General features: G+C 39.2%; 1 protein-coding gene across 14 annotated transcripts in view; it reads right to left on the bottom strand.

The window, feature by feature from the left end:
- Positions 1-13,294, bottom strand: part of ey (eyeless) — a 2,912,801-nt gene that overhangs the window by 2,147,155 nt on the left and 752,352 nt on the right. For all 14 annotated transcript variants that reach the window (XR_010947866.1, XR_010947867.1, XM_067758165.1 and 11 more), the window contains one exon: positions 1,509-1,787. Coding sequence is in view for 12 of the 14 variants with exons in the window: in XM_067758165.1 (XP_067614266.1) it covers positions 1,509-1,787 (279 nt within the window). In the remaining 2 variants the exon portion in view is untranslated. The remainder of the gene's footprint in view (positions 1-1,508; positions 1,788-13,294) is intronic.

Below are 13,294 nucleotides of genomic sequence, written 5' to 3'. Positions count from 1 at the left end.
CAAAGATATTAGCTTCTTTTATGGAAAAACGGTATAACTCTCTCTAATAAAATTTTGCAGTAGTGAAGCATCGAATGATATTCCATGTCGTAGACCAGAAAGAACTGAAAAATAAAAGAATTGAAGTGGTTTCGAAAACGACTAAGCAGACAGAGAACCTCATTGTTAAAAGAGAAAAAGTTTAAAAATGATAAATGTAGTAAAAAAAAGATTGCTAAAAATAACAAAAGGAAATAACAAATAGTTATAAGCACATCTAAATAATAGAATATAATGTATTTAACAATGGTTATTAATGTACCTACTATTTTGTTTAATAAAGTATCTCAATCAAAATATTTGATATTCGATCTATGGAATAACGGTATAACTCAAAAAAAAAGAAATCATCCATTTTCTAATAAAATTATGTATATATAAAATGTGTTACTTTTTCTTATCAAAGAATCATACTATCTAAAATCATAACAAGTAGGATAATTATAAATTTATTTTTACCTGCATTGTTAAGTTTTTTCACTTTTCTCAAAAGGTTGATTCTTAAGTTATACCGTTATTCCACACATCCCCTCAATTATTATTGAATTTAAAGTATTATTAATAAAAAAAAATCATGTTTACCAACTTATTGCATTTTACTATAATGTTGACGCGGCTATTATTGGCTTTTTGGCCAATATAATGTAGTTCGCAAATAATAATGACAAGAAGAACAATTTCCGGTTTATCAACTTATTGCATTTTACATTTTACCAGACCCTCGACCGGGAAAGGTAAATATGTAATTGCAAATATTAATAAGAATTATTATTGAATTTAAAGTATTATTAATAAAAAAAAATCATGTTTACCAACTTATTGCATTTTACTTTAATGTTGACACGGCTTATTATTGGCTTTTGAGTCAATAACTAGCGTAAGTGTCAAGTCAGCGATTATTGGTTGAAGAATAAACAAAGCGTGTGTTAACATACATATGATGACGTTGGGGTTAGTGAGGGAGTTAGAGCGTGAGCGCGAGATTGAGGCTACGAGAGAAAGACGGGAGTAGTAACTTAATATGGATGAAGAGAAAGAGGAGAGTGATAAAGATAGGATGAAAACAAATGTTTAAAACAGGGCTATTCAAAACTGAAGTGCTAACAACAAACATATGTATCGCGCATAATTTTTCACACATATTTTTATACCGATCAGCCGATATCCACCACCGATGTTGCCACGCCAAGTGCCAAGGGACGACTAACTCAATTAACAACGACAGAGCGAATCATATGCGTGTGAATTGAGAGGGCACAATTGTGCTATGAAATGAATGGCCCTGATTTAAAACATAGCCAATCCAACTCTCGTTCATTATAAGGTCAACCGGAAGCGCTAGTTGTTAAATAAAATAACGCAAACCTTATTTACACGTAACGATATGCTTGTTGGGATATGTGTAGATAACCTATATATCAGTGTTCAAAATATGTATATATTATGCCAATAAATTTTATATGACGTACATTCATCTTCGCTTAAGTGATAATATGTAGTCGCGAAATATGAAGGCACGGCATGTGGCGTTACAGTTTCTTTATCTGCGGAGGTCGTTACATCCAAGGCAGTAGCAGACGAAAAAGTGGCTGACTTTTCTGTGTTGAGTCCACAGATACTACTGTTTGCAGTTTTTACATGGATATTTCCACAACCGTCGTCAACATTGTCGACGCTGATGCTGCCGCTGCCACCAATACTATCACCAACACTCAAGCAAGGAAGATTTCTCATCATAATTTCATTATCTACAAGAAAAAAATAAAGAAAGACATATTTATCAGTTTACTATGTTCTTAGCTTAAAGTCATATTTTTATATTTAACATATACTAAGGCAGACACAGTGACCTTAAACCCAACATAAATGAACCCTTCGGTATTATGGAATTTCTAAAAAACCTGTTTTGAGGGGCTTATATTAGGAAAACAAAAAAGCTTTGCGTTTCTCATTCCATCGCACATCGAATATTATTATTAATAAATTAAAAGCTTACTTATTCGGACTTGTCTGAAACTGAGATAGACGTTTTGGTGGAAAACTTCGCCACTAGAGGTAGGAGCGCCTTTCATCTTTCCTGTCCGATAAAAATTTACAGGGGGAAGGGGAATTCGCCCTTGCGTCCAGTAGGCGGAGGAGTAAATTACCCTTAGACTGGAACTCTATAAGGTGAGTCTGGGGATTTATAAAGAAGGCGACAATCTGGTTAGGCCGCTCTGACATACTCGGTTTAAGGGCTAAACGGAGGATTTTTCATCGGCAGTGAATATCCACCACGAGGTGCGTCTGCAAGCGGGCCTTGGATCAAGCGGCTCGCTATATAAAAGTGCAAATAGTATTTTTTATTTATTTATTTATTTATTTAAAGTCGACAACAAACGTAAAATGGTCGACTACATTATAAAAATATACATGTGTATGTATATGGTATAGTAGAACAATAATACATATATATAACAAAACAATTAAATTTCTGAATATATAGCTAGAAAAAAAAAGAAAAAAATTAAATCTTATGCTGACAGAATGCATCAGATTCCACTCAGCAAGCATTCAGAATGCACAAGGTTTCCATCGTCTTCTGTGGGAATGCAAACAAGAATTCAATCAGTATGCCGTCGGAATGCGGTAGAACGCAGATAGTATAGGGTTATATGCCATCGCAATGCATCAAAAAATAACATGACTTGCTTTGTTGGAATGCAGCGGATTCCAATCAAGTCGATACCTGACCCATAAAATTATACTGCCGGAATGCATAAGATTCCGATCAGTATCTCGTGAGAAAACATATTTTGAACGTTATTGGAATGCACCAGATTCCAATCAACGCGGTTCTGCCTTATTTCTTTTTAATTTTCCAGGTTGAAGAGACAACTATCCAATCCACGCTAATACGATATCTTGTCTGGGTTTTATGCGGGACAAATAATGCCGCTTTTGTAAAAAAAAATTAATTAGATGCTACCTCTCAGGTTGGATAGGCGAGTATTGCATTACGTAAAGTGGTAAAAGTACATGCAAGACTAATACAGCTATACAAGTCATTTTAGTGCGAACACCAGATAAGCAGAGGATTATGTTTAGCAAAGTTGCGACGACAAAGGGGTAAATGTAAATATTGTGTGGATACTCTAGGAGGGACAGCAAAATTCAATCGGCTTAGAAGGTCAGCGCAGTCAATTTCTCTAATAATGAGCTTATAGATAAATAATACCCCAAGTAAAGATATTTCCACTTCAATCTGAAGTCATAATCAGGGCTGGGGACAAAACCATTAAAATAATAATAATTATTTTAATATATACTTAAGTACATATTCAAAACAAAGTCACCACTTACACATATGGATATGTACGATCGACTGATTAGAGGAATCACAGAAAAATAGCAAAAAAGGAAAAAATGTAAAGAGATTTTCCGTCATCCCTTGTCAAATTTGGTTTTGAGACAAACCGGTTTCGGCGTTGTGCCATCGTCAGTGTCGATTTTCGTTCTGATCTGTTGTTGTCGTTTGTCCTGTATTTATAGTTCGTAGGTATATGAGCAGGTATTGTCAAATTGATGCTTGTGTATATTTAGTTATGTGTATGTGCTGTGTGTTCATTCAGAACATAGGGTGGTTTACTAATCGATTTGTGTGGCTGACTGAGGTAGGTAGAAATCTGTGATTTTAGTCGTTTGACCTTCTTTGTCGGTTTTTTGTTTTGATGTGTTAATTGTTTTGTGTTTATTTGTTGTTGTGTGTTTGTCTGTTGTACCTGTGCGATTAAGTTGTTTCCTGTAAACAAGTTTTAAAGGCTCGAATATTGTGTCAGAAATTGTGTTTATCTGTTCGTTTATTATTCTACCGTCGAATGTTTTCTGTTTGTAGAATTCCATGTTTTCGAGTACGTTGAGATGTCGGCCCTTTTCCTGTATGTGAAGAACTCTAACTGTTTTATTGGTGTTTGCTGGGGAACATTCATTCTCGACCATGTGATTCGCGAAGTTAGACTCGGGTATAATGTTTGGATTCCGTGTTTTTTTGTTGTAATCTCTAATATGTTCTCTGAATCTCGTTCTTATATGCCATCCTGTTTGTCCTATGTAACTATGCTGGCATCCGCAGGTAAGCTTGTATACGCCGTGGCTGCTAAACGGATCCTCTGAGTTAATTTTAGTTCTTAGTTTTCGTCCTAGATTGTTCGATGTTTTGAATGCTGTGTTAATGTTGTATTTTTAAAACTTGTTTACAGGAAACAACTTAATCACACAGGTACAACAGACACACACACAACAACAAATAAACACAAAACAATTAACACACCAAAACAAAAAACCGACAAAGAAGGTCAAACGACTAAAATCACAGATTTCTACCTACCCCAGTCAGCCACACAAATCGATTAGTAAACCACCCTAAGTTCTAAATGAACACACAGCACATACACATAACTAAATATACACAAGCATCAATTTGACAATACCTGCTCATATACCTACGAACTATAAATACAGGACAAACGACAACAACAGATCAGAACGAAAATCGACACTGACGATGGCACAACGCCGAAACCGGTTTGTCTCAAAACCAAATTTGACAAAGGATGACGGAAAATCGTTCCAATATACATCATTATTTCTTAATTTTATATTGGCTCTATGAGCGGAAATCCTTGTCTTGAGTTTGAGTTTTGTTGTCCCAACATATACTTTGTCGCATATGCAGGACCCGTCACCATTGCACGGGATTCTGTAAACAACATCAGATTTCTCCTTTTGTCCTTCGTTTTGCTGAAAATGGTTTGGCAACGAGCGCCAAAGAACCGGTGAAAAAGGATAAAGACTCTAAAATATACAAATCTATGGCTTATGTTCGAGGAGTATCGGAAAGGATTAGGAGATCCGATATGTTCGACAAAGAAAAGTGTCAGTTGGCGTTCACGCACAATAATACGTTGCAAACCATTTTCAGCAAAACGAAGGACAAAATTCCAAGTCAGGAGATCTCTGATGCTGTTTACAGAATCCCGTGTAATGGTGACGTGTCCTGCGTATGCGACAATGTATAATTTGGGACAACAAAACTCAAACTCAAGGCAAGGATTTCCGCGCATAGGTCCAAAATAAAATCTAGGAATAATGCTTCGGACAACAAGACGACTTTAACTTCCCATTGCAAGGCCACAGGACACTACCCTGACTTTGAAAACGTAACCATTCTAGAGAATGAAAAACATTATAATAAACGCTTCACTTTAGAAATACTACATATTTTGAACACACCTAATGAACAAAGAATGAAATTTAAAATCGACACAGAAAATTGTGCACAAGCCTACAGGAATTTGGTTTTGAAACAACAACAAGGCGGTCATTTGATAGCAGCACAACAATCCAAACAGGCGAACATGCACACACACATAATTGTTAAACGAAGTCATGTTGTTATGTATGTTGTTATTGTATTTTTTGTTTACACTTGCGGTTCATGAAAATTGTTTATACTTACGAGTTTTTCCAAATTGTTTACATTTTAATCTCTTTACATTTTTACCTTATTTGCTATTTTTCTGTGATCCCTCTGATCAGTCGATCGTAGATATCCATATGTGTAAGTGGTGACTTTGTTTTGAATATATACTTAAGTATATATTAAATTAATTATTATTATTTTTATGGTTTTGTCCCCAGCCCTGATGATGACTTCAGATTGAAGTCGAAATATTGATCAAATAAATTATAAATGAATATAAACAAAAAATAAGTTTTATTCATCTGTGAAGCCTTTTAGCTCAACAAATCTAACAATTTACAATATTCAAGGCTATTAAATTTTATTAAAAATGAGTAAACGGAGAGCACACCGAAAATAGAACAACACAAACGAAGTGTATAAAACCATCAAAGTCAACTATGACCCTCTGACAAAACAATCAATAAAACGTTACCAACAGACAACACAAATAATCACACGTCCTACCGAATCGACGAAATTTTTGGAGAGATGCAAAAGAAGCGGCTTACTTCCGAAATTAATCACAAATGCAACAAAAAATATAACGTACACCATCAGCAACAATATTGCCAATAAGGAAATTCCACGTAGGTTTACTAAAGTTGTGTCGACATATGTAGATAATGTACAAATGAAACTCCTAAATCACATTATATGTATTAAGCATGAACTTACAAGGCAAAGAAAATAGAGAAAAGCAACTTGAAAATAGATATTATACAAAGCCTCAACTCTCAGCACTCTTCGGCATTCTTCGATAGTGACAATTTTCTCACAAACAATCTTACCAAAAATATTAGAAGAAAACAAATTAACAAGTTCCAACGCTTAAAAGAGAAACAAAAAAAGAACCTCAACATTAGGGTGGTACCGGAATTTTTTCACAACACCACATCTTTAGATATTCCTGAAGAAGTTCAGCGGCTTTTTTCCCTCAGTCCTAAATACGTTCTGCCATTCGAAAAAGATACATTACCACTTTTTAAACTAATAGCTGACGGGGAAAATATTATCCAAACAATACAAAACAAGGAAAGACAGGAAATTGGAAGAAATAATTTTACGGCAGTCATACATGAACAATTGAAGAAGAAGAACCATCATTTCGGGAAAAAATTGTTTTAGAGAATCCACATTCAACCAAGAAGTTCTTTAATAATAATAAGAATATCCTAGTACTCAATGCGGATAAGGGCACTGTAACTATATATATGTAAATATAATGTAGCTATAATGAACAATATTTTAGACTATAGAGTTCTGAAAAGAGATACGACTAACAAATTACAAGACAAGAACAATGAACTTATAATGAAGATGTTCAACAATGGCTACATTGAGGAAAAAGAAAAGAATTTTCTAATGTCCAGGAATGCAAATCCACCCAGAATTTATGGACTGCCAAAAATTCACAAGGAAGGCATACCTCTTCGGCCGATATGCTCGCCCATTGATTCTCCTTCATTCAAGCTGTGTAAATATGTTGTCGGTATACTAAAAAATGTTGCAAAATGTTCAAAGTACAACGTCAAAGATGCTACGGAGTTTAAAGATTAAATTTACACATATATACGATGATGAGAGTTTAGTGTTGTTGTTGTTGTTGTTGTAGTAGTGCTTCGCTCCACCCAATAGGTGCGACCGATCATAAATTGTCATCAATATCCTCTAACGGGAGTCCAAGGAAACTTGTTGTTTCAACAGGGGTGGACCATAATGAAAGGGGTGTTAGAGGCGTTGATTCCCCATTATAATTAAAGAGATGGTTGGTGTCATGTGAGGATACATTGCAAGCGGGGCATACATTCTGTATATCGAGGTTGATTCTGGATAGGTAAGAGTTCAGTCTGTTACAGTATCCAGAACGAAGTTGAGCTAGAGTGACTCTCGTTTCCCTGGGGAGTATGCGTTCCTCTTCCGCACGTTTTGGGTACTGTTCCTTGAGAACTGACTTCACCGGGCAATTCCTGTCATAAAGGTCCGACGCCTGTTTGTGGAGTTCACTGAGGACCTGCTTGTGTTTTTTTGCTTCATACGGCCGAGTTATCAGGTGCCGTATTTCCTCATAATGCTTACGGAGATGCCACTTTAAACCCCTAGGCGGTGTTGGCTCACCAATCAGATGTCTGTTGGGATGCCCAGGTTTCTGGGTATTCAAGAGGAAGTGTTTGGTTAGCATCTCATTTCTCTCCCTGATAGAGAGTATTCTCACCTCATTATGTAGATGGTGTTCTGGGGACATAAGGAGACAGCCCGTGGCGGTTCTGAGAGCAGTTTCTTTGTCTTCCCCAAGTACTGCCAGCAAGGGATTTGAGGATTTTATTACGGCTCTGGATTTTCGGTACAATTGCGACTACATGCTTACCAAAACGTAGATCCTGATCAAACGTCACACCCAAGATTTTGGGGTGTAAGATAGTCGGTAGCGTAGTGCCATCGACGTGGGTGTTCAAAATGGTCGACATTTGGGACATCCATGTTGTAAATAAGGTCTCGAAGGATTTAGGCGGTGATAATGCCAGGTTTCGCGAGGCGTAAAAACTGGAGAGATCAGGGAGGTAGCACTCTGTTGCAAAGCTCATTGATCTCTGGGTCTGCGCCTGTGGCCACTATTGTGCAGTCATCGGCGTGGGAAACGATCATAACTCCTTCTGGTGGTGAAGGTAGCTTAGATATGTAGAAATTAAACAAAAGTGGGGATAGGACACCACCCTGTGGCACCCCTTGTTTAATTCTTCTTGGTTTTGATGTTTCGTTTCTAAATTGCACTGATAACTGCCGACCACCCAGATAATTTGCGATCCACCTTTTAAGACATGGGGAAGGGTAGACCCTTCCAGGTCTTGCAGTAGCGTGATATGGTTGACCGTATCAAAAGCTTTTGATGGGTCTAGCTCAACGAGTACTATTCTATGGTGGGGGTTTTGATTTAAGCCGCAATTTATCTGGGTGCTAATGGCATTTAGCGCGGTGGTGGTGCTATGGAGTTTTCTTAAGCCATGCTGATGACAAGCTAGCTGTAAAGTTCCTTTGAAGTAGGGGAGCAAAATGGCTTGAAGCGTCTTGGATACTGGCGATAGGAGAGATATCGGGCGATATGACTCTCCTATGTTAGCTGGTTTCCCAGGCTTTAGTAGCGGGACCACCTTGGCCATTTCCATTTTTCGGGAATGACAAAGGTGGAAAGAGACAGGTTGAAGACATGTGCTAAATATATGAATCCCTCTTTCCCTAGGTTTTTAAGCATCGGCATGGCTATGCAGTCTGGGTCCGCAGCTTTGGATGGTTTAGCATGACCGATGGCATCCTCAACCTCTTTGGCGGTGATGGTAATTGGTGACGCGCTGAATTTGTGTTTATGTGCGTGTCTGTTGGCCCTCCGCCTATCTTTGTCGACCGTAGAATGCATTATATATTATCGGCAGAAAGCGCTCGTACATTTTTTTGCATCCGACAGGACTTTATCGCCAAAGGCGATGGAAAATTTATCATTGTGTCTAGACGGATTCGATAGGGACTTTTCGGTAGACCAAAGTTTACCTACACCGGCAGAGAGGTTACAACCGCTTAGATGCTCCTCCCATTTCGCCCGCTTGTGTTCATCCACAAGCAGTCTGATGAGTTGGTTTATATCCCTTATTTGGGGGTCGCCGGGATCGTGCTGTCTTATAAGGTCACGTTCTTTCTCTAAATTTGCGGCCTCCGCCGGAAAGTGGGGTCGAATTTCGGGAATTCTACCGGCGGGAATGAAGCGAGCCGAGGCGGATTCAATGACCTTGCGGAAAGCACGCTCCCCTTGGCGGGCATCTGTTGGGATAGGGAGGGCAGCATAATGGTTGTCTGTAAAGGAATTTTATTCGTCCCACTTTCCTTTTTCAAAGTTTATGAAAGTGCGTTTTTCTGTGACGATGAAGTCGGGGGTACGCTCGAGCGAAGTAAGTATAGGCAGGTGGTCGGATGCCAGTGCTACCATCGGCTGCCAGTTGACGCAGTTTACGAGCCCTGCGCTCACGATTGATATATCCGGCGAACAGTGACAGCTTCATACCATACGTGTTGGGGCGTCTCCCTTTATTGTGCAGAACGTCGTTTCTTCTATTTGATCCGCCAACATCTCACCCCTACTGTCCGCCCGCAAGTTTGAATGCCATAGATCGTGATGGGCATTGAAATCGCCTAAGATAATGCGATCGTTGCCTGTGAGTAAGGCGCTGATATTAAGGCGGTATCCACTGGGGCAACAGGTGACAGGAGGGATGTATATGTTGATGATTTCTAGGTTTGCATCGCCTGACCGGACAGATAAGCCTTGACGTTCTAAGACACTGTCCCTGCGGCCGATGTCAGGATCAAATGTATGATATTGCACAGAGTGGTGTATGATTATCACGGGGCCGCCTCCATTTCCGCTCTCGCGATCTTTTCTGTGGACATTGTATCCAGAACAGGTCTGCAGAGCAGATCTTACTGGGGTTTAGTCTCTTGAGTCGCAGCAATGCGGATGTTGTGCCGCTTCATGAAATCCACTATATCCGTGATCTTCCCAGTTAGTCCATTAGAATTTAATTGCAGAATTCTGAAGTGCAAGATGGGAGACGTCGTCACTCATGGAGTAAGTGACGGGTGACTACGCTTGGGTTGTGGAAGGCTAGGACCCAACTGCTGTTGTGGCCCTGGGACTGGACTCCTTGGGTAAGCATTGGGGTACCCGGTAGATTGGGGTTTGCGACCTGGAAACATGGCGCAATGAAACCCGTCGGGGAGTTGCCGTCTCGGAGACCAGAACATCTAGGAAAGGCAGGAGCTGCATTGGGCGGATGTCGCAAACATATATATTCTGTGCTGGCAAACGGTGCAAACGGGGTTAGGGACTAAGAGTCTGTTTCCCTGACCTACACGATTGCTGCCGGAAAAGAGGGGGGAGAAGACGGGGGCAGTGGCTGATGCTCAGCATTGCTACCCACTCTACTACGGAGATAGAAATTATGAGTGGTAGAAGCTGTTTGAGTTGTTGGCGCCGCGGGGCGCGAGCAGCAGCGGGTACTAGTTGTGTCTTGCTGAGCAGCTGGGCTGCTGGAAGGTAGTGAGGGGGGGGGGGGGGGGTGGCTAAAGCGACGACTACGGGATGCCCTTGGACGTCAACAGAAAGGAGCCACAAAAGATTTATAAAAGTTACGTGAACGTCGGGTTTTGGGATCAAGTCCAGAACAACCTGTCCGATGCAACCATCCCTTACACGAGACACACTGAACAGAGTATGACCGTCCTAAGAAGATTCTTTTCCGGCAGATGCAGCAAAACCATTTCTCAGGACCGGGGTCAGGAGACGGACCCGGATTGGATTCGATACATTCCCGGAGCAATGGTTTTTTTTATTTGGAACGTAGGTAACGTGCTAGTGAGTTTGTGGAGAACAATCGCTTTGGTGCTAATACGAATGTTATGCCGTTTGGCGACAAGGGAAAGATTGCAGACACGCGTTGAATTGTCAACAATCTTTCCGCCCATCCCACTAATGGAAAATTTACCTCGACTGGTAGGGAGCTGCAACCGATTTTGAATCTTTTCAGAGATGAAGGTTTTCTGAGATCCCTGATTCACTAGAGCTCGGAGCGTATATAGCTGACCCAAGTGTTCTATTTGCACCTGGGCAGTTGGAAGCAACGTTTTTTCGTTGTTGGTAGAAAAGTTCAAGTTGAAAAGTTGAACATTGGATTCGGATTCAGGTGAAGACTTTGGAAAATCCTTACCCTTCGTAATATCAAAAAATAGGATGTCTTGGCTTACTTGATTTGGCCTCTGATGTTTCGGTAAGCAACAAGTTGGTTGCATGTTTTTTTGATTTTGGGCTTTGGTTCTGAACTGGTCCCTTGGGAACCGGTTTAGGAGTAGACGTCGGAGGCAGCATGGTATGATGGGACTTCTTACAGTGGAAACATTTGAATGCACTGTGGCAATCTGTGGGGAGATGTTTGTAAGCCAAGCAATTGGAGCAGAAACCGGTTTGTTCAATGAACTTGATGCGTTCAGGAACACTAAGTTTTTTAAACTCGGTGCAGAATCTCAAGGAGTGATTTTGCTCGCATAGCTTGCATATGACGGACAATTTTTCCCGCGAATGGTACGATTGATTCTTTGAGGATGGTTCTGATAATATTGAATTTCGGGTTTTGGTGGTTTTATACCCGTGTAGACGCTCCACCACTTCATAGCGACTAGTTAGAAACTCTTCATTTGGGATCAGTTGGGAAGATCTTTTCGGGACTTAAGCAACTGTTTCAATATAGATAGGGTTTTGGTAGCTTGGTGGAACATAAGTAGACAAGAATGGGGTACCAGTCGGAGACGGAAACCCCTTAAGTTTTGAGGCAGGAAAGACATTCGTTCATGGTACATTGAATTTTTTGGATAGCTTCGCTTTTTTCCGAGTTGGCAGACGGGAGATTGAATAGGGTTTTCAACTGTTTGTCAATGAGAATTCGTTTGTTTTCAAAGCGTGCTCTGAACGCTTCCTAAGCTAGAGAGAAATTTTCAATCGATAAACTGTACTGCTTGACTATGGCACCTGCATTTCCTTTGGTTTTGTTCCGCAAGTGATACAGTTTTTGTGCTGGAGCTAGTTTAGGGTGATTTAGGTATACTGCTGTGAACATGCCACGGAAGGCGGGCCATTCCTCATAGCTACCATAAAAGGTCTGTGTGTCACAGGGTGGGATTTTAATGGATGGAACAGAAGTTTCACCTAAAGGCATGGAAAGTCGCTTGGTATTGGCTGAACTAGATGTGTTTCCTTGCAATATTTTTAGTCGATCCATGATATGCGACTTACAAATATAGAAACTCTCCATGCATAGTTGAAATTTTTTAGTTGCTTCTTCTTTAAAATCAGCCAGAACAATTTTATCGTCAGCCAGACACACTTTTCGGCAAGCGATTTGAAGGGTTTCCATAAGAGCGTTCAGTTCTTGAAGTTCAACTTCAAGTAGGGTTTCCGTCTGATCCTCGGGATCTTCTATTTCAAATTGTGTACAGAAAAACACAACATTGTTTGAATCGAAAATAAAATCAACCATTATGGGTAAATCAGTGGACATGGTGACGCTCGTTTGGAAAAACTTAGAAGTGAAAACTTTAAACTCTTGACTTTATTGAACTTGAAGTCTGCCAACCGTGGCACAGTGTTTCGTGTAGAACAAGCTATCTGGACAAAATTATTTTATGAGATTTTCCGTTTCATATGCAGTCATTTATTACAACTTTGTCATTTTTTCAGCCATATGTTCTTATTTTTTATTTTTTTCCAAAATTTTACTCCATATGCATACATTAATTAAGTTTATATACAGTAACTCATGTGAATAAGTGACATAGATCCAAAAAAATTTAAAGGACTTAAGAATATTACTTTATTGCACTTAAATTGAATCGACTACAAATCTCAATGCTCTAAAAAATTCTAAAAATTCGGATAAAAAATTAAAGTTTTTTATGAAAATTCGTCGAATTTTTCAAACATTTTTTAAATATAATTTGGTTTTTGTTATAGATCGTGACAAATTTTCTTATGGGTAATTAGTTAAAATATGAAAATTCATCGAATTTTTCAAACATTTTTTAAATATAATTTAGTTTTTGTTATAGATCGTGACAAATTTTCTGATGGGAAATTAGTTAAAATAAATTTGTGAGAGCGAAAATTGTAAGAATTGTCCAAAAAGGGGTGTCTACTTATTTATGTGAGTGACTGTACAT

The sequence above is a fragment of the Eurosta solidaginis genome, chromosome X, assembly GCF_040869045.1.
Source record: "Eurosta solidaginis isolate ZX-2024a chromosome X, ASM4086904v1, whole genome shotgun sequence".
In the NCBI taxonomy this organism is placed as follows: domain Eukaryota; kingdom Metazoa; phylum Arthropoda; class Insecta; order Diptera; family Tephritidae; genus Eurosta; species Eurosta solidaginis.
The sequence above is the reverse complement of the archived record's forward strand: the minus strand, read 5'-3'. Positions and strand labels throughout refer to the sequence as shown.